Below are 27,997 nucleotides of genomic sequence, written 5' to 3'. Positions count from 1 at the left end.
ACACATTCACTCAATGCTGAATCTCTATGCTGAATACATTTTCATGCAGATGGACATAAAATATAGAACATTAACTGTTTACTGATTTTCTATACTTAATATGTTACTCCAATTTTAGTACCACAATGGCCAAGCAAAATAGCATAAAGAGAATACAGCACTGTGTATAACCTGTATCTCATATTTGCTTTTAACACACATTCCACTAACAGAATGAAGTTCACTAGACTATGTTAGACAGTATTTATTACAGGATTGAAATAAGTCAATTTTTGTATTTGTTTACTGTACTATTATTAAATATGCCAATTTTGTACTAAAGATTTATGTACAATACTGTATCAAAAACAATTCTATGAATAAAGAATTTATAGACCAAATTTCTTCCAAGGAATAGGTGGAAGACAGTTCTGCAGCATATACTTACACTGATGCTACTGCATTCTGAAAAGTACAGATATTACATGACATTTTGGGATTAAAGTTTGATAGAAAAAACACCACAATCTATGATTTAAATACAATAGTCATCGGTCTGCCATTATTTGCTACATATAGAGCACCTTCTTTAAGACAAATTAAAAATAGCTTTTTTCGTAGGCAACATAAGCTCAATGATTGGACCTGTCATGAAACCTAAGATACCAAGATGTTTGCCTGAACAGCTGATTTTGAAAAATGCATTTCATCAAGCATTGTTGGCTGGCTACACTCCAGGATTTGTAGGCCCCCTGAATTATATGTATATGATACATATATATGGATGCAAACACCAAATTAATCTACGTAGACTAAGACTGTAGTTTAGATTTTCTGCTCAAAGTGTTTTCAACCCTGTAGGTGAACTGGACAAAGATTCAGTAATAAATTTTATGGGAACAAAGGAGGAAAAACAGATTCTCAAAGTCCTTCTGACGTGTTTGTTGCAGATAAATTACAGTGACTGCACTGACTGCTTCAGAGAGCTTCAGGATCCGTAGAATGCCATACAAATTAGAGTCTTGCTGTTAACTGACAGCTCCTTTCCCACCTCCTCAGAACTAAAAATATTAAGCTTGATCTCTCTTTTTTCAATTTTTAAGTAACAGTTGTTTTGCCATACTTTTAAGAATTGCAAATAGCCTATAAAGTATCTATACAGAACTGTTCATATAGCCTTCTCCCTTCATCAAGATCACTGGCAAATGAGCAAAATTTAATCTTTGCTTATAATATGAAGTACATACTACAACACAAGTTTGCCAGCAAGATGTCATGTAACATTTTTTAAAAAGCAATATTGGACCTTAATATTCCCCAGGACTGCAGAAATGACACATCAAAACACTAGTAAGACATAGCAGTTTTAATTTGTTTTAAACAATTCTGAAAATATTAGTGCCAAACACTGCATCATATGTTTGGGGGGAAAGATGGGACCAAATACATGCAAAAAACTGCTCAGATAAAGTCACAGTATACCTAGATGTCTGTCTCACTTGACTTTATCAACTTATGTTACTCCCTTTTACCAATGGTTATAAATGACCTGTTAGCAGATCTAACGCACTGTTAAGAACTACCCCCAGCCAGGCCCAGTGCACTTGCACATTCTGATTCATAACACAAAGTTCAGACAGCTGTCGAAGGCCAGGCCACCCAGGTAAAAGTGTAACCTCGGATTGTCAGGACTCAAACATAGTCCTTAGTAAATTAGGCTTCATGACAGTATACTACTGCATTTTAACAGTATTTTCCTTCATGTTTTAAAAGTCAACTTAAATCTGTTTTGCTAAGGAAAAGTGTTATTACCTTATTTATTCCCTGTAAACAGTCCAAGATCGTAAGATTGTACGTGCAGTTCCCAAATGAAGCATCCCTATAGATTCAATACAAATTAATTTAATATAGACAGAATTATTTTAAGAATTCAGGGAAAGCCAGCACAACAGAATATTCAAGTTATTCAGTCCCCTCTGAGAACTCTGAATTAAAGTTCAAAGACAACATTTTTTTTAGAAGCTTGTTCATGCTAAAGCACTCCCTTACCACAGATGTAGTTTAGTGTCAATGCAGTCCGATACTGCACATCATTTTATGTGCGTATTTTACATCAGCTAACTACATGCCATTTACCAAATTATTTATGCTGTCCTGGAACAGGAAGCTTTGCATCCTCTCTCAGTTGTGTAAGGATTGTAGCAATTAAAGTAAAACCTGCTTTAACCATTATTCGAGTCTTAACAGCATTACACTGTCTAACAGTGAAAAGGCAAATAGACTACTAGTTTGGATTTCATTTACAGGCTCTCATTTTGATGCCTGACTGCGGATGTGATTCAAAGTTATCTAGATATAATTAGATTTTAAATTACTTGACCTTAGTTCTGCCACTCTGAAAACAAGAATTTCTCTTTAAAAATGATAGGATACCCCAAAGCAAAACACATTCAAGCGGTAAGAGGCACCAACATAAAAACCAAGTAATACCGCCAAAAAATAACAGCAGCAAATGCACTGTGGAAAAATGAAAAAGTACTTTTCGAAGTGTGCTTCAGACCAGTTTGCATTTTAACAAAACCCTGCCTGGGAAGATAATTTCATAATCACCGATTAAGGAAATCTTTTATGGTTTTGCTCTATCTTATCCAGAGTGCTAAGAACTGTAATTTATCAGAATAGCAAAATTTTAGGTTTCAGCCAGATACATCTTTACATCAGAATTGATTCAAAATTTCAATCTTTCATTGAAAACTTTCCTTTTTTGATAGTCTACTTGCTTGAAGTAGTATGAAATTTGTTATATTAATATGCTTCTTCAGTCCCAAGTACTTAAGAGAAGAATATTCTCACCCATTCTTTAAGAGCAGAGTAAGTATAGCAGTTTTGAGCAAGCATTGTTCATGGAAAATGTATTTAAGAAAACTAAAAGCTACAGTCTTGGTAGTGTCATATTAGATGCAGGCTACTCTAGAAAAGCTTTCAAATTATTAGATTATTAAAAAATACTTAGCTACAATGTTTTAGAATGGTAACTTTAAAGTGTTAATAAACCTTCAATATCCAAATATAACAAAGAAGTTTTCTAAAATGAAAAGCCATAATGTATTTTCATTACATTAGATAAGCAGAACATATCAAAGCTGTAAAATATAAAGCTTTATAGACAGTATATTTTTGACAGGGGAAAGTTGGGTATCATTTTAGCACAAAAGCATTTTAGCAAACAAAAAATCGTCCAAGCAAAATCTTAAGGCCCTAATGGGAATGTATACATAGCATAAAATCTTTAGAAGCTGTAAGTTTTCTGAAGGGGCTGACAGAAACAACAAAACCTAAAACAATTAAAACCACAAAATGAAGTATTTAGAGAAGTATGAATGGAAGATATGATTGTAGCAGACATTCTGTGTTACATGTTATTTTGCTATAACAAGGATTTAGATGTTTATCTGTATGCATGTAACTACTTCAACTGATAAGGCATCTGATACTGCAGTACATAAAAAAAATACTGAGGGAAAAAGCCACATAATCTCTAATCCGTTAAGAAGAGCTACGAGAACAAGAGACGGAAGGGAAAGGAAACAGGGAGGAAGGACACTGAACTTGACCTAGATTTATAAGATTAACCTATCACAATTCCAGGTGTACAGTATTCTTAGCTACAGTTCCCACCGACAGCTATCACCAGTCAAGTGCACATGGGTGCTGGTAGCCAACATCTATTGCCTACATCATCCATACCTCAAACATCTCACTCCTGTTGCTGTGCACCTAACAATTAAAGTAGATGTGCTATGACTGGAGAAAAGAGCTCTGCTGTTTCACACAGTGAAATAATAGGACTGAAAGCCAGGAAAATTCCAAATAGGCAAAGTTTTTGGAATGAACAAATAAAAACCTGTTTAAACCTAATCCCAAATTTCCAGAAACCCAAAGAACAGTGGTATTCTAGTGTTTTTTTAAACAAACACAACACAATTGACATCTGAAAAACTCACCCCCTCATCTGTCTTTTGTGGCAGAACATGACAGTGTAATGAAACCATAAACAAACAGCAGATATGAATGACAGCACAGTAGTGCAGTAACACCTGGAAGCAGTGACTTAATATCACCTAATGCTTCAAGTGCAAGCATGATTGGTGAACCATGGCAAATACTGAGCATATTGTATCTTGCCATAACCTCTCTCTTTCTCTCCCTTTGCCCCTCAAGTATCTTCTGGTAAGGAAACCCAAGCATATCATAAAAGCTCTTTCTATTCTAATTTGAAAAACAAGAAAATGGAACAAAATCTACGCTTTTTCCTTAAAGCCATAGCCATTTTTATTTCAGTACTCCCAATCCTTTCCAGATTAAGTCCAGGAATATTTTTTTGTCTTTTCTAGTTTCTGGTCTACTATATCAATTCCAGATGCAACCCCCTTTCCGAAACTTTACTGTTTTATGCTCCACAAATTTAGGCTCAGCTATCTACAGTTATCAAATTTTAGGTGTAAGAAGAAATTAATCTGGCAGAAGTTTTAAGTACAATCCGTAAGGACTCTGCATGCTGGATTCATTGATACAGTAGAGTGATATCTGAAGTACAGGTAAAGCAAGGGCTTGTGGACTCAGTGTTAGGAGAAGAAACCCAGGTTACTAGTTTCAGAACACGCAGCAAGCAATAAAGTGCACTTTACAGAGCTGTTTTAAATATTACAACAACACATTAAAAAAGTATTATGAAGCAAAGTCACAGCATACTTATGAAGTGTTATTTTTTTTATTCAATCTTCCTATCAAATAGTTGATTTCATATGATTCCAGAGAAGTGTTAGTATTCCTTTAGAGTTTAGTCATTTTGCAGAAGCATTAGAGAGGACAGATGCCTACCGTCAATTTTACTGCCAATTACATGTCTAGAAAGGCCTTGAAATACTCAAAAGGTAAAAAATAAAGAGTTTATCATGCCTGATTTCCAGAATGTTTTAAATAAATTACTCAAGTAAAACATCCCTTTGTTTAGATGGAGTTGTCTAAGGTATTTTAAGTCACTAAGTATTTTGATTCTTTCTTTGTTAAAAGCAGAAGCAAAACAAATCTCCGCCTGCCTGCCCCATCTCCCCCAGCAACCTAGATGCCTTCCTCCAGGCTGAAGCAGTTAACAAGTTTTTTGGGTTTTTTTTCCCCCAATCAGTCAGAAGTCATGCCAAATCATTGAGAAACTTAATAAATATTTAAAAAACAAGTTTAACCTTACTTTCTGAATTCTTCTGGATTAATGCAACTCCTGGAGAACACTAAATAATTAAAAACTAATCCAGAACAGCTAGTTCAATTTCACCATTCTTTGTGTCAACCCATTCTCCTACTGATTCTGTATAAATTTCCAGACCATAGATAAAAACTTTGAATACTGTCAGAACTAGTACTAACCTATACGAAAATCCTGTTAGAAATACAGCTGTTCTCATACCACATTGACTTAAGTCAATTATATAGTGCTAGATCCACCAGCATGCATTTTCTTTCTACCAATAACAGTTCTATTTCAAAACTTTTAAAGCAATAATTAATAATTTTAGCTTGCATAAATCGCAATAGATTCTGAACAGGCCAAACCAAATACATGTACTAACAGTTATGAGGAAGAGCACTATGAAGAAAAGTACCTTTGTTAACCTCGCAGAAACATACAATTTTAAATTAATTTTAATTCTAGACATTCCTCCTATTAAACTTATCCTTCTCCTTTGTCCACTGTACAAAGTCAGCATCCTATCCTACAGAAAACTATGTATGTGCTTACATTTAAGACAGCAGTGATTTTTTAACCCAGTGGGACTACTTATGCATATACAGAAACACTGAAGCGTTTTCACTGGTGGAAACCAAGCTATTTGGATTTCCTTTTTGTTCATGTTGGAAGTCTGTGTTTTAAAAAAGCATAGAAGAGAAAGCCAACCTCATTTCGTATCAGAATAATAGAAGAGAGCACACACAGACATCTCCTGCACAGTTTAACAGTGTGGGTGCTCTGATTTGTGTTGCTGATCACGTTTCCATTACAGTATTCTTCCAGTCTTTTATGGCCAAATGCATAATCACCTTGATTTTCAAACAGTGCTTTACCAACTATTACCTGATAATACTCTATTTACTTTCAAAGTAGAGAAAAATGTGACTATTTCTATGAGATACAGATGTAGTACGAACCTGAGCCAGCATTATAGAGCTCAAATCCCATGTCCGATTTCAGTTACTGTAGCTGACCTCAATACTGGATAACACTTTCCCTTTCACCAAACCTCTTAACACTGTCAATAAAACAGTTTGTTTCCTCAGCATTTGCCAATAAAGAAAAAAAACCCAAAAGCCACAAACTAAAAATCTAGCTCCAAAATTCATGTCGTATCTAGAGACTGAACACAGTAATACAAATTATTTTTTCTCTTTAACATAAAGTCAATACAAAGTAGTTTGAGGTAGAAATCTAATAGTTTCACAATAGGAAACTGGTATTTATAATAATTTAAAATGGTTTTAACAGTTTTCTTAAATGGAAGTGAGGAAAAAAAAGCACAAGATCTTCAAGGGACTCAGCGTCACCAAGTCACAGTGAATAAGCCAAAAATAAGATGGAAGTGCCTCAAAGACAGTACTGCCTTATGCTCCTGCTTTATCTTTTAATTTTTCTCTTATAAAAACAAAACCAAAAGGTTTACATCTATCTTGTAAGAGGGGTATTTCGATTTCCTTCCACTCTGAACAGTATTTGCTGAAGCTGTCTTTAAATGAAATACCAGCTGAAGACCTAAGCCGATTAAGGCTTTTTGAGGTCACTGAGCTAGATGAAAGCAGATCAGTTTGCCAGCGATCACTTCATGTGAACACACCTCAGCACTCCATAAAGAATCTGACAATCCTGCAGCTTCTACCTATTGAAAGTTTTCTATTTTTTCCAATTAGATGACACTTCAGATAACAAGTTTCTTAATTTGGTAAAACAGTCTAGCTGTAACACTCAACTGATAAACCCTTGCACATGAAACTATTCAGGGATGACCTATACTACGGAAGTTATATAATATCCAAGTTCCAGGTTCCAAGAATAAACACAAGTCAATAAGTACTGAATACCAATGATTAATACCTCAAACTATTTCCTTCCCAGACCTTTAGAATAGAAGGGAAGAGGTAAGACATTTGGCTTATGTTTTTCATTGTACATAAGAGTCATTTTAGTCCTTTTCATGTCATTAAAGAAGTGGAAGGAGTGCGAACTTTCTCAGCACCAACTTGTTTCTTCAAAGAATAGCTTAATGCCAAGCAGAAATACTACCTAAGGCAGTGTGCTACTGCTTCCAGCACAGGTTTGTTTGCTTGAGACTCTGCTCCTGCTGTATTTTGCACCAAAGATCTCAAAAGTCTTAGAATGGACAGGAGGAGAAAATCTCAAATGACTTGGAAAACCAGGGAAGGAGGAATAAATTATTTCTTCCCCACTCCAAGCTAATCTAGATTGTCCCACTGCAGGCCCTTCATCAGACCTACTTGCCCTTCTCTCAGCCCTGGTAATTCTTAAGCTTTTTACATAACTATTCCAGCCTCTTCTTATGAATTCAGCTCCCAAATATCCCCTCCTCTATCAGACTCTCCATTCCTTACCTAGCCTCCTATCTTGTCAGAAACCTTCAGTTTATTTCCTTACTTCTGTGTCTCGCCTCCTGTACAGCTAGATTATACAGCTGCCTTTCCCCGCAGGACAAACTGCACGGCAGGTAACAGAATGTGCTTAGGCTCTAATCCACTGCCAAGACCTGACCTAGTCCAAAGCAGCTCCAAAAGAAACTGAAGTGCTTTCTAGCCCCACACCATATAATAAAGAATGCTCAAGAAATCAGGATGCTTAATTTTTCCAGCTAAAGCTCATAGTACTGTGTTTCTTCTAGGAACAGCAAGACTCCACTCAAGAAGATTGCCTCCCTCCCATCCCCTAAAATAGTCAAAGCTTTGTGTTAAAAAAAAAAACCACACAACCAAAAAACCCCCCCAAAATATACTAAAACCTATCCACACCACAAAAGACCACCGCAAACTCCAAAAAAATCTTCAGTTTCAGCCAATCATTTTTCTCCCAGGTCTTAAAACACAGACAGACTGCAGAGGAATTTTTTTAAGAAAACTGCCTACTCTATACATTTATTGCCCTCTTCTCCTGAAGCTGACAAACAGAATGAAGCGATCACACTTTTGTAATCATTCTGACAACCCAGACTACAAAAAAGTAGTCCCTTTGCCAGACATTGCCTTCTTCAATGTTTTCAGTTAGTATTCTCAACCCCCACCCCGGGGAAACATGAAATGCTCTTTGTATACAATATAAAGTTATCTTCAGAAAACCTTGCAGTTTTGTGTACTTTTTGACCCCCTCCTTTGCTGATTTCAGAGTAGCTAACTATTCTATTTTGGAATAGAACTTTATGAATTTAACCTCACAATGATTTGCTTTGAGTAATTACTTAACATGAAATTGTTTCTTGTCATTAAAATTTGTTACTGTGGTTCTTGTCAGCCTCAAAAGAAACCACAGAGCCAATAATTTTCACTACTTCCTACCAATTTTTATTACTATGACTACTGCCATCATGATAAGGAACTGGCTGCAAGGCAAAGGCCTTTGGTTTGAGCAAACAGTGTCATATAATACTGTTCTGGAAACACACTCTTCCTGCCAAGTTTTCTGTCTCCGTTTTGGCATCTGACAACCAAGGCTCTTCACTGTGTCAGAACCTCTTTTCTGCACACCTTAATCTTTACTTTGGCAAGGGAGAAATGAACCAAAAGACATCGGAATTCACTATAAGCCCAAACAGTAGGTTTCTTCAATGGGTGAACAAGATACAGCTGTTACCAGGTAACATACACCCTCCACTGCTAAGAGTTTTGCTTTTTAAGCAAGTTTTGAATAAACTAAGCTTAAGATCCTGAAACAAAGTCACTTTAGTATTAAAAGCTTTTATGTGAAAGAAATACTCCTGCAAAAATTGAATTTGATTTGATACGAAAAAGAAAAGCAGGTTTTTTTAGACTCCACTAAAATGTTACATAGTAATCCCCAGAAGAAAGAGAAATATTTCACTTGTTGCTTCCCCAGAACGATAAGGCGACAGATGAAGGTACTGACACAGTTTCTGTGCTCAGAGTACTAGAGTTTGCTTCACAGAACTTCTTGCAGCAGTTTCCCAATAGCTGAACCTTCTGTAAATGCAAAGGACCAATGTAACCATTTCAAACAGAGAAGACTGGGAACCAAAGAATGTAAAAGGTGGAGAAAACTATACTTTACTCTTTGTTTAAGTTAGATCATCAGTTCCTGTATTTTATATAGAATTTGGAGATTTTAAATAACACCAATGTGTTTATAATAACTGATTTTTTTTATGCATTGTACCAAGTATTTTTTATAATTAACTGAAAAAATATGGGTATCAATAGCTCAGCAAACTTCTTGGGCTTTGGAGAGCTACGACCAGGTCAATGTATAAACTCTCTGCCAATAAAAGCTATCACTGATTTGATACCCTTTTCTAAAAAAGGTGTTTGATGGTTTAAGATTTCATAGCCAAACTGTTCTTTACATACAAATCTACCACCCCAACAGTTTATATTGTATCTGGCTCATGTACAAGCTATGAGATGACAGACAATCTGATCTTCCTTTGCTGAGTGGCTGTAGAATCAGATGAATTTGATACAGACAAGGCAAGTCTACATTTTACAAATGCATTGGCTCACAGTGAATACTACTTGTAAATGCTGACTCCACTAAAAAAAAAAAAAAAAGATATTGACCTTCTTGCAGTTGCCTTTTATCGCCAGCATTTGCTTAAGACATACGGTATTTTCACTTATAAAGCACAAGGACATTTCATGGTCCACACCATGAAAAGAATTTGGAAATCTCTTTATTAGATGTGTGATAGCTAAAACTCCTCAGATCCTTTTCAATATAAACTTAGTACAGAGAATAGACAGACTGATAGGAATTATCTATGATTCATTGAAAACAGAAAGGCAAAGCAACTGAATAACTTGAACATCAGCACTTGTTCTGTAAATAGGGAAAAGATAACAGCATTCATGTAAATCTAGCTGGTTAGGTAGTAGGTAATTTAAAAGATTGACTTCCAAACAGTAAAACATGATATACTATGAAGAAAAGTTTTAATTCCTACATCACAAACATGCTAAGAACTATTTTCAAAACCTGACAGCCTGCAAGATCAGGAGTCATTACTTAAAACTTAACTCAATCTAAATGGCTTTATTATTCCAACACTGAGTAATTCCACCAGAAGTAAAATATACTTTTTCTGGAGATCAGTCATTTCTATACAGCATCTGTATCAGACATGAAACCCTTTTCTGGGAAGGCCATCTGAAAAATTTTTATTTAGCAAATTCCCAAACACAAAAGTTAGGCCCAATTCTCATGTTCACATACCTAAATGGAAGATATGGTGGATTAGATCCAGACAGAAGTGTTCTGTGAGCTTCTTCTGGTGTTTTCTTCAAGTATATTACCTGAACAGGATTGGGGAGAGGAAAAAAATAAAATAAAAATCAGCCCTTAGTCTGAAAGCCGTTAACCAAACGTAAGCTTCCCCCCAGCTCACTTAACTGCTAAGAATGTATACCATACTCCTTCATGACCAACTCTTATAACATTTACAGGTCAGAAAAGACAGACCTACAAAAGTAAAAGACTTAGAAATCAACAGAAACTGGGATTTCTTCTGTGTCATTCCCCTCCTTTTAAAAAAAATTACAATAATAAAAAAACCCCACATATTGCTGCAACTGGGAGACTTTTAAGACAAACTCAACATCATACTAAGATGAAAAATAGGTGTCTATACTAGTTCTCTGACCAACTTCAGCTGAGTCAAAATATTATCACAGCAGCTGACAAAGGAAACATTTCTTTATCATAGCTCAACGGAAGACTTTCCAGCACAAGTATCTTTTGATTCTTAATTGTCAATATCAAACTACTAATTAACAAAAATACCCAATTCAACAAGCTGAACCTGTTACTACAAGACCAACATACAATTAATGCAATACCCTAAGCTAAGGTTCATTCTGCTATCATTGAACACTATCAGCTGCATTAACATAAGCAAAAAATTTGAATACAACCACATCTTGTTGCATTCCAATGTCTACTTGTACAGTAGAATTGGTCCTAAAATAAATTTCATTTTGAATATATATTAAGCAAGCACATTATTTACAAAAAAAGATTTTTTCCAGTTTAGAGTGGCACATTTCACATGCACAAAATGTTTTGTAAACAAAGTCACACAACTTTCCTAGTCATTTCCCCCAATTCATCTTATAACCAGCACTTATACAGATACTTTTTAGATCTACACGCATTTAACTGTTGAAAATAAACTATTCTAACAACTATTTTCTTAACTAAGACATAGATTAGTTCCTGATCTAAAAGTTTTATTCAGCTTTTGACCTTGAGGACATTAGAATATAGGTAAATGGTAGTCACTCCAAAATGTTTGCAATTTGCTCTATGTCTAAAGTCATATCTCAAGTTGATGGAACTCTCAGTATTCTGTAAGATGTCAACATGTTAAGGAGATTTTCTTGCATTTCCTCCTCAAGCATGTACACGGCAGACAGATAATAATAAAAAAAAACCCCAAAAATTACTGAAGTAAAACAGTCTGAAAAACTCTTTGCCATAATGCAACGAAAAGAGGGTCCAGAATCATCTGTTTTTTAACTACTACCTATTTCTCTGCTTTGAACAACTGATCTAATTTTCGATCAAAACCCTCCCAACTGATTTGCTTTCAAAAGATCAATTGCCTGACACGGAGTTACATTTCTCTCAGTCTCCAATGTTGGTGTTCCGCTCATCGTGGTCACAACGATAGCATGGATCAGTATAATCAGCACCCAAAAAGAGCAACAACTCCCACTGATCTTCAAATATTAAGTCTCCTTACTACAGCAATGGCATTACTGCTGTTTCATTTAGCAAAAGTGCCCAAATTACATGTTCCTTATAATTAACGCCCCTGTACAAGCTCAAACTTCCGTATTTCCCCTAGCTCCTCAATCTCTGAAAGCAACACATCATTTCCACCCTAAAAACAGACCACAGTTTCTGCAGGGAAGCCATTCCATTTATTCTGTGTTACCAGAGCAGTTGTTTCTAACTGAAATATTGAATTCTTTGTTGTTGGATAAAACCAGTGATTATTAGTATTGGAACAGATTGAGAAATTTACTTAATGGATAAATGCATTTACTTAATTCATGAAGTAGAGGGGTCCATTTTTTCTTATTTTTAAGCTGTATAGTCTATCTACAGCAATGACCGCTAACTAATGGCACCAATTTCAGGCTTTGAACCCCTACAGCACAGCAATGCTATTCTGCTTTCACAGTTAGTGTAAAAGATTTTTAGTTTGTGAAATAAGTCTCCTTTGTATTTCCTTTATAGTCCCTCTCACCACAAAGGTTTTGCATTTAAGAACAACACATCCTGTCCAACAGATTTCTGGGGGGAGTGTATTTCATAGAAAAATACTGATTTTATTCACATCAATAATGTCAATCATCACTTTGATTAGCTTACATTTAAAGCCCAAATTCCTACTTGTAGTCAAAACATCCTTAAGATTGTAGTTCAGAGACTTCAGGAAAAGATTAGTTTCCCTCTTACACAATTAGGGAGTCAGAAATCTGAAGCAGGGGCAAATTTGTACTAAATGAACATTTTCCCGATAATACAGTTTTTATTTCACAGAAGTAATGGTACTTCAAAGCTGTCTCTGCTCAGACACGTATCCATAACATTTTGAACCAAACACTGCTAGTTGTCTGTCTACAAAGCTCATAGATACCAAGATGGAAACAGGAAAAAGACATTAGGAACACAAAATTAAGGAAGAGAGGGAAAGAAGCACTGAACAGAGTGCCTGAAAAAAACAGAAGCATCAGAGACATCAGGAATAATGCAATAACTGAAGGAGGAAGTTATTGCATTATTATGGATGTTATGGAGAAGGAAACACTACAGTACATGTCTTCAGTACTTAAAAAGTAGTGATAACCAGTAAGAAAACCCGAGGAGACCATTTCTGACTCATCTTTATCAATGAAAACTCCGCAACTGAAACTTAGATTCATTTTTCAATCTAATATGATTAATTTTCAAAGTGCTTTCATTCTGCAATATATACAAATAAAAAACCACAACACAGAGCTTGTTGTGCATAGTTCATATAAACTGAACCTCTATCTAAGTAGTAAGGTGAGTAAAACCTTTTTTTGAGAAAAAAAACCACTTTCCAGATAGTAACTATTCTCTTACAAGAGCTGCTGTATAAGGGACAAGGTTCTGCTCCCTTTCCCCACTGTCACTGCTATAACTCTTACCATGTGGCACTGCTACCTGTAAAAAAAAGAAATTCAGCAAACATTGAAAATTTTCAAGTATGTTTCTTCTAATAGTGTGGTTGAAAGACAACGCTCTCCACAGTTGGGACATTATGCTGACATACGTATCAATACTGGCCACACACACACTGCCAAGAAAATCTGTACCGTATGTCCTAAAAAGTTTACAGAACAAAAAGGGAATTAGTATTTTGTAAGTCCACCTTAACACTCATCCACAGTATTTCCAATACAATTTGGTTTCATCTTGTTCCCGCCTGCACCTGACATTTTCAAACAGGGATTATATGGAACAAAGCCACTCTAGTATTGCTAAGTTATCACAAGAATTCTGTGAAGCCAATCTAACCCAATCTGAAGAAAGGTGTTGATTGAACCAGCAAAGAGGCTGTATACGCTGCAGTAACTGAAAAGCCTTTGTACTTGCTGACCCTCCAAGGGAGGAACTGATGATTTGAGCAGTAGTGTGATATACTTAGATTACAAGAGAATGAACCCTTCAAGCTTCAGGTAGAGCTAAGAAGTCTAATTTTTAAATTAGGTGAAAACTCTCCACCAAGCAAATGACTGAATGCAGCAGTTTGCTATTACCCAGTCATTTGCTATGATAAAATTACGAACTTAAGAACTCAACAGCTTTTTCTCCCTTATTGGCATTATATAAGTCTAAGAACAGCTATTACTACTAAAATACACACGTAAAGTAATTGTGAGAAAGAAATATGACCAGTCCATCTGCTATCTACAAGGAAAAGGAAGAAGAGCTCACTAGATCTCTTTTCAGAGTTTGTCACAGTATGAGAGTATTATATTTCCCAGGACTGCTCAAAAGTCAGATTTTGGTCCACTGATCAAGTTTTGATCTTTGAAGAACTATAAGAGAAAATTACTACATTTCTTCTACAAGGACAGAATTAAAGCTCTGGGTTTACCAGGAGAAACAATTGTCATACATATATGTTCTGTTTTCCTCCTGCCCCATTTCTCTAGAAGAACGAAAGCAGTCACTGGTACAAACTGACTAGTATTCCTCCTGCTCTTTTCCTCCAGGGAACCCAAACCTTACAGATCGCAGACTGCACAACCAGGCAGGGATTCCTTTGTTTCCAACCAGAAAAGAAACAACAAATACCTTAAGAATATGGAAAGAGACACCCAGCCCCCAGTTCATCCATATGTTATCAGACAGGAAAAAATGCACTGTCCTTCACAATTTCTCCAATAATTCATTCTTAGATGACAAGTGGGGACTTCATGTAATCACCTCAGTACAATCTGGTTAAACCTACTCCCTCTCATCCCTCCTTCCTCCAGAAACTACTAGGGACAAATTGAGTCAAACCAGGCTACTTTAAAATTGTTTTAAAACAGTTTAGTCTTGCAAGTACTTTCATGCATACCAAAACTAAAGACTACTTTTTTAGCACACACAAAACCAAACAAAAAAAAAACCCCAAACAAACAAACCAAAACCATCAAAACACTATTGTGGAAGACTACATAAAAAAAATCCCACCAAGTAAAATAAGTCTCCAAACAGATGAAGGGAAAAGCAAAGCAGTTCTAGATATTCTTCCAGATACTCTCTGTGGCTCCTAGTACAACTTTGCAATATCTAGCAGCACCCTGCTTAACATCACTGAACAGTCTGTAGTTTCAGCCAGTCAGGAGGAATGCTGAAGTTCTCTGTAAGATTAGAGAAGTCTACATGTTCTTCTGTTCTTGTAACATTTCAGATATTTTTGCCTTCTTAATCTCAATTTTATGACAGACATTACCTTTGCAAAATTCTTCACAGCCCAGACAGCAATTGAGCAACTGGACATGATTAGTCCAAAAGTATTGAAAGTCCATTGGAAAAACTGATACTTAGAAAACGCATCTTCCCAAGACGTGATTTACAAAGAGGCTATTGCCAATGAAGTTTTAAAGACTTAACTTTCACTTAAACTTATGACTATTAATAGAATAGTTTAATAGCTATAGAGTATTTCCATACAACGTGTCTAAGAAGCTGTTTAATGGAACAATTTAAGTTGTATAATCATCACTGGAAACCCACTCCTAGAACCTGATCCACTCTTTTCCACGTTTCATTTTACACTTAATATTTTAACACCAGAACAAATAAAACAAGCCTTCTCAATTAACTTTCACTCATTGGTAGAGTTCATAGTTATAGGACTTTCTCGTCGAAAAAAGCCTGTATAACTTAAGACATAACATCTAGAAGACCTTAAATCAAAGAGTACATGTATTTCTGTCACAATTTGGATATTCAAATTGTGATAGATCAAACTGCCCATTAAAAACAGTTGTTTTACTGAAGAATATGATTAGATTCCTTCAGGTCAGGAACAGCCCTATCACATAACCTAAGAGTGTACATCTACTGCATCCAACTGAACATAGGTAAACCACTCCAAAAATGCAAATATTTCTTGAGGGCGAAATGAATATGCCTGGATTACAAAAACTATGTTTCTGCAGTTAAGAAACAAAAATCAGACTATTAGGTAGATCATAAATAACATAAATAAAGATAATAAATAAGTAATCATTTTATTTATTTATCAGCATTACTATCAATCATTATAGAGGAAGGTGAATGAACTCCCATAACACTTGCAAGTTTAGGCATACACATCTACAGAAAAAATTCTGGGATAACACACTTAACATATTGGACACCTTTGTACAAACTGTTTTCCAATGTTGTACTAAACTGACAGGAATTGCAAAGGAACTTAAGACACTTTCAACAATAGAGTGAATACTTTTTCATACTAGTAACACTGTATTAGTGAAGAATTATTCTTGCTACATAATCTTCTCATTAATCAGAGGATAATTAAAACATCTACTAGTCTGACAGAGGAGTAACAGTATCAAATGCAGATGTAGGTCACTTGCATATGCTAGCAGTTAAGAGCTGTAAGCAGCTTAAAACAGGCTAGGCAAGGGTTAAACATGCATGCAGTTGTAGCACACTAATTTACCGTATTGTATGCATAAGCTACCAACTCCTTATGTGATGTGCCACCTGATATCCCTCATGGAGTACATACACAGACATGCCACTGTACACAAACTGTGTGCTCCCCCTCTCGAGTTCACTCAGAGATTTCTGCTTCCTCCCCACTCCTGCCGCTGCATGCCCATATCCTTTGCTTTACCTACTGAGCAGCTCCTTCACATAAAGACCACCAAATATACTAGGCTGTTCCCATGTTTAAGTCTTAAATGCTGCAACTATGCCATAGCCTTACTCAGCTGATCAGTCCTCTGCTTGGAGTTCCGTCTTGCACCTTACATACCTCCTTACTTTTCTGTCCCTACAAACTTGCTTTGCGAAAAGTTCTCTTCATGGACAGTAGTGCTCTCTCCTTGGGTCTAGCTAATACTGATAAGGGCCTTTTAACCCCTTACCCACAGAAAACCACTTAGTTTAGATATTCCCCTTGTCTGGTCCTTGTTATATGACTAAAAAGATAATGGGGACAGACTTTTTAGTAAGGCCTGTAGCAACAGGACAAGGGGCGATGTTCCTAAGTTGAAAGAGGGTAGGACTTAGGTTAGCTATTAAGAAGAAATTCTTTACTGTGAGGGCAGTGAGACACTGGCACAGTTGCCCAGAGAAGCTGTGATGTCCCATCCCTGGCAGCGCTCAAGGCCAGGCTGGATGGGCTTTGAGCAACCTGGTCTAGTGGAAGGTGTCCCTGCCCATGGCAGGGGGGTTGGAACCCTTCCAACCCAAACCATTTTTTGATCATCTCATCCCCTTCAAAATGCCAACATCCTACCCTTTCCAAGGATTCTAGGATATACTGGAAGATGAGGGCAAGATCAGACACGGGCAATCCAGTGAAAGCAATTAGGTGCTGTAATCTACGTATGTGCTAAATGAGTGTTCTCTAGCTACAGGCTTAATTAGACCAACTTGAGAGCATGAAGTTAATCTTTTTAGACAGAGAACCAGAGATATGGTGCAAGCAGAAAACAAAAAGCAGTCTAAATGGAATGACTGAAGTTTCTTCACAGACTTAGTGTGGGAATCATTACTGAAGGTACTACAGTTTGGACACATTCTGGAACTGAAGGGACAGTAAAGCTTAGAAAGATAGCCTATCAAATTTGGAGGCTCCTTAAACAGAACATAAGCCACAGAATTGGAAATTAATTCTGGCATTATTAAATATAACCTTGTATGGTCAAAACCATTAACAAATTTAGAACATTCTAACTCATTTGTTCTTACTATTCCTTCCATGGAGTTGTTCCATCAGGTCTACTCCCAAGGGTTAAAAATATAACCCAAAGATTTTTAACATTTGAATTTATCCCAAGTATTTTTTCCATCTTTAAATTCAAATAGACCTTCTTTCTCAAGAACATTTACACAGCACCCTCATACTTGTAGTAAAACATTTTGTTTCATTACAAGAACCTGTAACCTAAATTATTTCATCATCTTCATTTATTGAGCCTGCTTTCAGCCTGAGCTCAAACCTGAAAGAAATACACCAGGTTTCACACAGTATAAAGCCTGACTTAACAGACTTCCAGAACTCAGCTGACCATGTGGATGTCAGCTCAGGACCAGCAGCTTGTTATTTCCAACATTCATCAGTGTAAAACAAGCTATTGCAAAGACACTTTTTTCTACAAGTGTGCTCCAATTCCAGACAGTAGAGCAGAAAGCCGAAATTGAAGTCTGAGCTACACTGCTATGAAGACACACAAGTAGCTGTGCAAGTATCTGCTTGGAACTATCCAAACTTACATGATGTCATATCAAATTAGGTTTGTGTAACTAAGATAGCCCTGTGTATTGCATATTATCTGTAATATTAGAAGGCTAAAATACCTCAATTTTTCCATTATTCTTGGTAGGCTATAAAAATTAACTGCAAAAAGAAATCCATCCATTAATCACTATGCCTCTGGTCTAGTAACTTCAAGGCTGTGAGAAAAAGCTTTCTCCTCCCCACTATGAATCTCACTACTGCCATGAGCAGCAATTGATCCTGACACAACAAAGTTTAGAGGCAGGTTTGTGGTCTGCAGTTTTGACATTCAAGAAAATATTTTCCTGTGGAAACAAGCACATGATCTACCAAAACCACTCTCTGTGTAGTAAATGGAGTTAAGTGTCCAAGACAAGGCTTCCGTAAAATTCATATAGCAATTCTCAAAGAGAGCTTAGAGAAGAATCAAATGCCAATCTGCCTACCTCCCTAAAGGACCATCCCTTGAGATGCTACTTTATGCATAGCAGATGTCTCAAAGAATTTTAGAAGTATCCATGTGATAATACTTACAGCATATGCACCTATTAAAAACGCCGCATTTGCTCGTTTCCGCTGGTCAAAACTGGTATAGTACACTATCTTCTTTCTTGATAGACTGAAATACTGTTAAAAAAATGACAACATATTTACTAAGAGAAGAATACACTTTAAAAATACTTTAAAAAGTCACTTTTCCAAAACTGAAAAGAAGTCAGAAAAAATTCTGAGGGAGATTCTTAAAATTAAAGAAGAAAAAATTACTGATAACATGAACAATCTTCTTACATTATAAATAAAAGTACAGGGAAACAGGCACTGTATCAGGGCAGATCTCTTGGTTAGCTTCGTGAAAATATCCTGTGAAGTGCAGCTGAACCAAAATGTTCCATAAAAACCTGGAACTTTTCTTCCAAGTTTAAATATTTGAAACAGTAACTTATGAACACTGATTAAAGACATTGAGATTTTCAGACTAAAACACCCTTCTAAACATTAAATCTCTTTAGCACATAATTCTGTGGAAAAGACAAAAGAAAAAATGAAGCAATCAATCTCACAGGCATTTTATAAGTTTAACACCACTCTTCAATCTGTACTACCTAAAAATGGTGTGACAGACACCTTTAGAAAGCTTCAACAGCAAGAACTCACTAAAAAAAAACCACCACACAAATGACTGCACAAGTGAAAAGACTGAAAAAAAGGGCTAGACAGAGACAAAACTAGTAACACTCGCAGTTCTTTTTTCTTCAAGAAGAAAAGAAGCCTCTGTGAGAATCCTTTAGACAAAACTTCCATTGAAAACAAGATCAACAAGCACCAGAAAAGAACAAGAACAAACTGCAGCAAAGCTATCCGAAGCCAGAGACAAATAAAATCATCACTTTGGTGATTTGTCAACAATGGCAAGTTGGACAGTTACTGCTTTTTTTTTCATGAATTGCTACACTTTCATTATATTCTAGACACTATCACACATGCTTTTCCTGACAGATTTCTACAGTAGTATTACAGTTTTGAGGAAGCCATCAACAAAAATACTGGATTCTGCTTCTGAATATTTGAAGTGCACTTCTACTTTTAGAGGTTGCGTATTTTATAAACTACCTTTATACTAGTGTTGCTGTTACCCAGTGTCAGCTTTTAACTCCAATCTGACAAGTTTAATTTACTTTCTTTTCCTCCTCTTGGTACTGATGACACCTGTGGGGTAATCACTGCGGAACTGTATTTTATTTATTTAAGTAGTGCCAACTGTATTTCACTTGCAGAAATCTGTAAACGTCAACTATCATCTTAAATCTTGTTGCAAATTTTAGGACAGCTTTAACCATAGAATCAAATTTTGAAAAAAACAAAAAAAAAGCAAAAAACACCACACAAACAAACCAGGAGAAAACTGATGTATTTATCACAGCGTGCTTCTTACCTTTCTCCCCACACGTGCCCCCTGCCCACCCACCCACCCAAAAAAAACCTAAAAAACCCAGCACCTTTAACAGTAGTTCTAACTGTACATTCCAATCTGGTCTTAACACCCAAAACTTCCATAGGTGGAAGGAGTGAGAGTTAAAGCTACTGAGTATGTCTAAATAGGACTGTATTCCCAAGAGAGCTGGTTGATGTTGATTGGAAGAGGTTTTATCTTGAGACCAGCAGCAACATCTCTCAGTGTATATGCAAACATATAAAGCACAAGTAGTTATTTAATTAGTGAAGCATTCAATTATTATTAAAATTTGACAAAATGAATCCCAGTATTTTAAGAACTCTCCTTTCTTCCCCCTCCTCAATTTTTTAATTTTAGTGTTCTCTAACTACAATTCCACCCATGTTGTGTAGGTGGGATAAGATTACAGCAGTTATGCAACAGTGACAGAACTTCAATTATAACTTGTTGACTACTACTTATTTTAAAGTGAAGTTCTTTGCAACAGTTTACACTTCACCTGAAATGCTATTTTAAACTGCAAAAAAGACATTCTGCTAACTAGAAGTTCTTTGTAATAAGACCATATTTCTTTTTTTATTTTACAGAAATTTTCTTTTACTCATGTAGTTATGTCAAGTCATTCCAATTTTGAGATGCTTTTGTAACTGAAGTAGCCAAAAAGTGAAAGCTCACCTTAAAGTTCCCAGAACATTTAAATGAAAGTAATATATAATTTTTCATTCTCAATAATCCATTCAAAACCGTTTCATTTCTGAAATGTAAGGTTTTAATCCTCATGAGCCATACTGCTATATGAAATATTTAAATTTTTGAATTCCAACTAAAGCTTTAACACAAAATTGAAAATTTGTATTAGCAGCTTATAGCATAGCACCATAAGAAAACTGCATCAGGATTTTACTTTTCAGAAGCCTATAAAACAAGTTACTGTTTTTATTTGCATATGAGATACAGAAAGTCAAGTTTTACAGTGTTTGTTGAAGTGTCAATGCAATGTCTCTGTTAACCTTAACACACAAATTCTCAACTCAGTATCCTTTCAATATCAATACTAAGCTAAATGATCTATTTAAGAAAATATTCATTTTTCTCACCATGTGTAATAAGCTAGGTCTATTCCTTTGGCTATGTTCAACAATAACAAGTGTTAAATGACAGTTCTTTAAGGTGACTTTTTAGAGCTCCACCTGAAAGGATTAGGGCTTTAATTCCCTTAGATACTGCCAACTCATGAAGAACGAAAAACGCTTCAACAAGGAATTTTTCAATACAGGCTGTCCATAGAACAGCTGTAGTTAGATATAACATTTTAAGATAGTTGTTTTCTAAAACAAAACTAAGGCAAACACTACAAAGCACTAAATATATTTTTCTTCACCATTAAGAAAATTTTAGCAGTTTCACACATCATTAGAAGACAAAAATGTAACAACATAACACAACAGTACCTGTCAAGATATATCCCAGAGGAATGAACTCCAACACAATCTTTTGAACTAAGAGCAGAGGTTACATGAAAACTGTGGCAAGTTTTGTTTGAGGTGATAAAACTAATTCATTGGGTGTATGAAAGGGTTCCAGAACACATTATTTTCACTGGAAGGTTATACTTTAAAAAAAAAAAAAAAAAATATAGATCTGTTCTTGTTTCTTGAAGACCTCATGAGAGTTTTACTTGCATAGAAATTGGTGACAGGCTTACAAGGTGCCACTGTGGGCAATTACCAGATTGACATCTCTTCAGAATCACCAGATTATTTGACAGCATTTTATTTACTAGATATGGTTTAATATACTTGCATTGTTTGAGCAAGAAATTACAATGTGTTTAATAAGCCTGGATCAATGCAAACACTATTTTTTTACATAGATATACATTTATATTTATGTAATAAGTACATACAAATAGCAGGGAATACAAGGCTGGGAAACTATTCAGAGAAAATGTACTAAAACATGTACATGCAATGCTGCCTCAGAATCTAAGCTGTCCTAAAGGAGATGTTTGCAATTATTATGGTTCCATGTGTATGCCCAGCAGTTTGTTTATATTAAAACAAAAATAAACCAAACCCCTCTGAGATTCAGCAGCAATACAGTTAGCATTCCAGAAATGTTAACCTCATAGTTCATAAGCCCTTCCCTCTTGCCTTTGATCTTCCATACTTGCATCATTTATCTCAGCAATGTTCCCTCCTCTCTGATTACCCCTGCTTCTGAATTTACTATGATTGTAAAAGACAATACACACATAAAATACAGGTTTTTTTAAAGCAGTTCTTAATATATCAGACTTATTTAAATAGAAAAAACCCTATTTCTTTCATAAATTAATCACAGTTACTTAGTCAAGCATTTTTTCCCCAAACAGAATTCAAAGAAAAAGTAGGGAGATAGCAGAGCCAAGCATTTTTCTTGCTGTTGACTTGGCTAGTCAAGATCATCTCTATAGCAATCAGCAGTCAAAACATCACAAACATAACAAGGACAGACAGGTTTTCATGTAAAGCATAACCAGGACTTTACTTCCAACTTTCTCAGCAAGTAAGTATCTGAATAAAGTCTTCAGCTCTTCAAAACAAAACGACTCACTGTTTTTACAGTCAGTATAAACTTACAATAGTTTAAAATGTTGGTCTGCCATTAGCACATTTCAAACTGGTACCTTTCTCCTTCCCCACCTGTCCCCAAGAAAGGAGAGAGGAAAGCAGAAAACAGCCTCCATGTCCAATTCCTCTCCCAAAACAGAAATAGATAGAGCCGATAGACTTGGAGGGGAAGTTTGTGGGGTTTATTTCCTTTAATGACATCTTATACTCCCATTTCTCCTGTTGAAGTTTTAAATTTACTAAAAGCCTAAGTCTTAAATTCCTTTTGAGACACCATATCCACACAAGAACTACCACATATTGTGAATTTTTTTATGTGCCACACTTTTTTTAAAGACTTTTTTTGTGAGAAAGTACACAAAGCGCATACCCAAGCAGGCATATAATCAAGTCATGGCAGAAGTCATCTGGGCTTAAGCACCATGATTGCCTCAGAGTCCCAAAAGTGCTGCAGTATGGCAGCAACAACCCTCCCACAGCAGAGGCTGGATTTCCAGAGAACTGTGATCTGCAGTGCCTTTTACCTCCTATTTTCCTGCTGCTGGTCACAGGGCACGGTTACCCTTCATGCACAGGTATGCTAAAGCAGACCGCCCAGCAGAACTCTTTCCCCACGTTAGAGCTACTCTGCACTTCCCATCTCTAAACACTGATCACAGGCTGCCTACATGTCCCCCTGGTGCCACGTGAGAATTACCACACTTGGCTGCTCACTGCATCACCGCCTTGCTGGCAGGTAAGTCACAGGTCATGAACTTCTGTCTTACACTAATTCGGGCTTCAAGAATCCGCTCAGGGACACTTGTGAGGGACAGACATGAGAAGATGAAGGGCAGAAGGGTAGAAACCGTGAATACATAACTCTCAATTAGTGAAGCTAGGCAGCAGTCTTTTGTAGCTAGGTCTACGGTACACATCAGATGCATGCCTCAGCCCTGGGATTTAGTGTTACACGCCTACTTACCCACTGCAGAAGTCAGGACAGCGTCTGGTATATATTTTAACTATTAGAAGAGTAGGTACTAGCCTACCTCAGGGGTAGTGCCAGTCAGCCAGACTGGAATCTATTCATGTGCAAGTTTCTATACCACGCTGGTGGTAGTCCAAGCTCTAGCTGTCTGATTTCAGATATTACTTTCAAGTGGTTGCACGATCAAGTTACTCTTCTCTATTATGCACCCGTAGTTTAACCTATTTGGAATTAGCCTCTAGTAAGGTAGCAGCACCAAACAGCACCTCCTCCCAGCTGAGACCACAGCTGATCTGCAGGATATTTCTGTCCTGTTCCTGATCATCTGTACTCTTCACCTAGCCCTGCAAGTGCATCTGCTTTTTTCAAAAAAATATAAAGGGTACATTAAAGTGACACCACAGTTTGCTAAATCAACCCTGCAAATGTTTGAGTTCAATTCAGTTTCAATTTAGTTCCTTTGCGTATTTTTTCCATTATAATATACAATTTTTATGTCATTATTACAAGCCATGTATGATGAGCAACTTGCCTCATTCAGTGCTGGTCATTGTCTTAACATAAGAATAAGAATTGGAAAGAAGCTCCTGTTTAATACTGAATCCTTTAAAAAACAAACCACACCAACCCCCCAAAAAAACCCCGAACACAAAGCCCTGAGGTATTTATTAGTTGTCATCTTATTTTCTGGGTGAAACTCTTGGTACCTAGGGTCCAGTTTGAAGGCATTCTAGTTCAGCTATAAAAGCATGAAGGTGCACTTCAACAGCAATACATGAGACTATATTCAGGTCTCAAACTGATCACAGTATCTATTTGAATCTGGAAAAAACCAGAACTAATCTCTTTAGTTCTCATAGGCACAGTGAAAGTTAAAATAGCAGGTTTATTATTGCTTCTTCTCTGGAGAAACCGCTTCACAGAGCAAACATTCCACAGTCTTTAAGGACTCAAATAGAAGGTCACAACCTATGGAATTAAGGTTAAAAAAGAAATAGACTTCTAGTGAGTGAGCATCATTGGTCATGTGTTTGAATGGGGCAATAGCACTGGAAAATAGTGATAACTTACTTATAAGCTCTATTTAGTGTTAACATAGAAATAGCAAATTCAACATTTTCCCAATATGAACATAAACATTCAGAATCAGAAATAGAGTTTATTATTTATAACTTTATGTATCGTGAAGCAATTTAAATTTTCACTGGAAGCACTTTTTTTTTTGCAAAAAGATTAAAGCAACTCTACAAACGCCTCAGTTTGCAGAACCTCCTCTTAAAGACTAAGTCGACACGCCCCTGAAAATAACAGCATGAATCAACTTGCATAATGGTTTCATTGATGCAAACAGTCTTAAACCATGTCATTTTTGATACAGGAATCCTCTTAACAGTGGACAGTGTTATCACATCTGTTATCCCATTTTCCCCTTCTGTCAGTAACAGGTCTAATATTTTATATTACAAAAATTTTAGCTCCGAAATATTTAATGCAGGATCTCCTTGCTGTTTGCATACGAGTGAAGTTAATTAGTATGCTGGAATTAAAAGATGTTTCATTTCTTGCAGACAATAAATTTTCTATACATACACATCATTCTCACAGGCATTTGGGGACCAGGTTAAATTACTCTACAGCTATATGCTGAGTGTACAGTGTCTGGCTGGGATGGAGTTTGGTCTCCTCTGTAGCAACCTGCATGACACTGTGTTTTAGGTTTGTGACTAAAACGGTGTTGATAACACACTGGTGTTTCAGCTACTGCCCAATGGCAAGCACCGGGGCCTTCCGCTTCTCACTCTGCCCCACAGCAAGCAGGCTGCGGTGGGCAAGATGCTGGGAGGGCACATAGCCAGCAGAGCTGACCCAAACTGACCAGAGGGATATTCCGTACCGTATAACATCACGCTCAGCAATAAAACTGAGGAGCAGTCTCTCCAAATTAGCAATCACTCAGAAACTTCCTGGGCATTGATCTACTGGTGGGAGGTGTTAAGTGACTGCTTTTGCATCACTTGTTTTGTTGCCCCCCCCATCTCTCCCCATTTCTTATTCCTCCACCTAAACTGACTTTGTCTCAACCCACAAGGTTTTTTTTTTTGTTTTGCTCTTCTGATTCTCTCCTCTGTCCCACACCAGGGTTGGGGTGGGAGCGAGCAAGCAGCTGCCAGGCGTTTTGTTTCTGGCCAGTGTCAACCCACATGAGGCTTGTGGTTTTACAAGAGGACAGTTGTTAGAACAAAATTCAGACAGGGTGATCTTCACGATGATCTTCAGAATTAACTGCTGCATTTACAATTCTAGCCAACTTTATAAAGGATCAACACTTCAGTCAGAACAAAAAGCTACTTTGATATCCTGAGAAGATACCAAAATTTTCTCTCTAGTGTAAGGCAACTCAAAATTGCCTTGATTCAACGATCATTATATGGAAGCAAGAAAATAAGAAAGCTTCTATGAATTAAATGATGGGGAGTAAGAGTTCTACAAGTAAGACAGAAAAAGGACCCATTTTTATATGTGTAAAAATATTTCCATAACACTTCTTATAAGCAGCATTTTATTAAACTGATTTAGAAACTTTACCTGTTCCGAGTATGATTTAGTTTAAGTAGTGTGGTTTCAGGACCCATGTTCTTGTTCATGTGCGTAGGATTTTTTGTTTGGTTGGTTTTTTTAATATCTGTTTTTTCAGTTATTCATACTAGCATACCCACTTCATTATCTGCAAACCCATGAAACATCCAGAGTAGGTTTTGTTACTGTTTTCCTGCAACTGTAACGTTATTAAAAGAAATGAACACATCATTCAGTGCCTCACCTGCTAAGCAACAGTAAGAGCACATTCATTTTTTCCATTCTTCAAAAGGAAAAGATTCAGATCAAAGAATAACCTTAAAGCTTAGTACTAACCATCTAGATAATGAGCACCTAATAACCACTTTCAAACTGGATAATACATTTTAGTTGAATGTCAAACCAAAAAATATAGGAACACTTTTTAAATAAAGCTTACCTTTAATTTCTTATTTAGTTTACAGCAGTATCTGTATAACATTGCCAAATTTAGAGGTCCAAAATCTCCATAGAAACTAGGAGAAAAAGAACAACAAACGAAAATATTTATACAAGAGCTAAGCAACTTCCAACATGCATGCTGTTGATAGTTCATGCTACAAATCAGTAATTGTTGGGAGATACCAAGTAGCCAATATATATCATGCAATAAATAAGCCCTTTATGAATTCACTTCAGAGGATGATAGTAACAGTTAACTTGAAAGTAATTGTAGCTTCAGTTTGAAATGCTCCAATAACTACTTTTCCACTATATACACACATTAACTACAGAATTTTTTCTTCATTCCACCATATCCAGTCTGGTTTTGGTCAAACCACAGAGTTAAGAACTTCAAGATACGATCTACTCCCCTTTAAGCCACACTGATGCCATCCTAGAGAAAGATTCTACAACCGCTTAAGATGAGAATATATCATCAGACACTACGAAGAATATGCTAAATAAATTTTACTACCCATAAGAAATTCTATTTAACAATGTCCAATGTTGATCTGTCTGAAATTTAAGCTTATTTCTTTTTATCCAATCCTCCATGATTCCAGTGATTACATATTACATATTCACTTTATATACAGTTACGTCTGTTCGTCATTGTCCCTCCCAATACTCCTGTTGCTAGGCTGTTCTTTCAATTTATTATTTATTTCATATCTTCTGACTGTTCTTGTTTCTCTCCTAGTCTTCTTAAACGTTCACGTTACCTTTGAAGCAGCAATCACTGCCCTTAGGATAAGAGCTAGTAGCAGTAGTCTGTATAGGAAAATTATTGGGCAATAAAATAAGTTCCTGCTTGGGATACATAGTGCTTTTCCTGGGTAATCCTTCATATAGGTATCTTTACAAATAATAGCAGCCTTTATGAAAGCAACATAAATGACACCTTCTAGCACTTTCTCCTTCCCCACCCATTGTGTGAAATTGCTCAGAATTTAAGTTGCAAGCTTCCTCCAGTGCTTTTTCTTTTTACATATAGAGGTCTTTATCTTGAAAGACTATGAAAATTTGTTGATGCACACATTATAAATAACAGTGAGAAAGGACTATAACTTAAACTGTTTTAACCTGCTCTGCTTTAAGTCTTTTATCAAAAGAAACAGGACACTTCTTGCCTATTGACAAAACAGGCCACCAG

At 36.3% G+C, this 27,997-nt stretch overlaps 1 protein-coding gene across 4 annotated transcripts in view; it reads right to left on the bottom strand.

The window, feature by feature from the left end:
• CDC14A (cell division cycle 14A) overlaps positions 1-27,997 on the bottom strand; it is a 67,053-nt gene that overhangs the window by 26,557 nt on the left and 12,499 nt on the right. For all 4 annotated transcript variants that reach the window (XM_055724240.1, XM_055724238.1, XM_055724241.1 and 1 more), the window contains exons 3-6: positions 26,801-26,876; positions 18,783-18,875; positions 10,475-10,554; positions 1,792-1,858 (exon numbers count right to left, since the gene is read on the bottom strand). In XM_055724240.1, the coding sequence (XP_055580215.1) occupies positions 1,792-1,858; positions 10,475-10,554; positions 18,783-18,875; positions 26,801-26,842 (282 nt within the window). In that variant the 5' untranslated portion in view covers positions 26,843-26,876. The remainder of the gene's footprint in view (positions 1-1,791; positions 1,859-10,474; positions 10,555-18,782; positions 18,876-26,800; positions 26,877-27,997) is intronic.

The sequence above is a fragment of the Falco cherrug genome, chromosome 12 (assembly GCF_023634085.1).
Source record: "Falco cherrug isolate bFalChe1 chromosome 12, bFalChe1.pri, whole genome shotgun sequence".
NCBI lineage: Eukaryota > Metazoa > Chordata > Aves > Falconiformes > Falconidae > Falco > Falco cherrug.
This window is presented reverse-complemented; position numbering and strand designations above follow the sequence as displayed.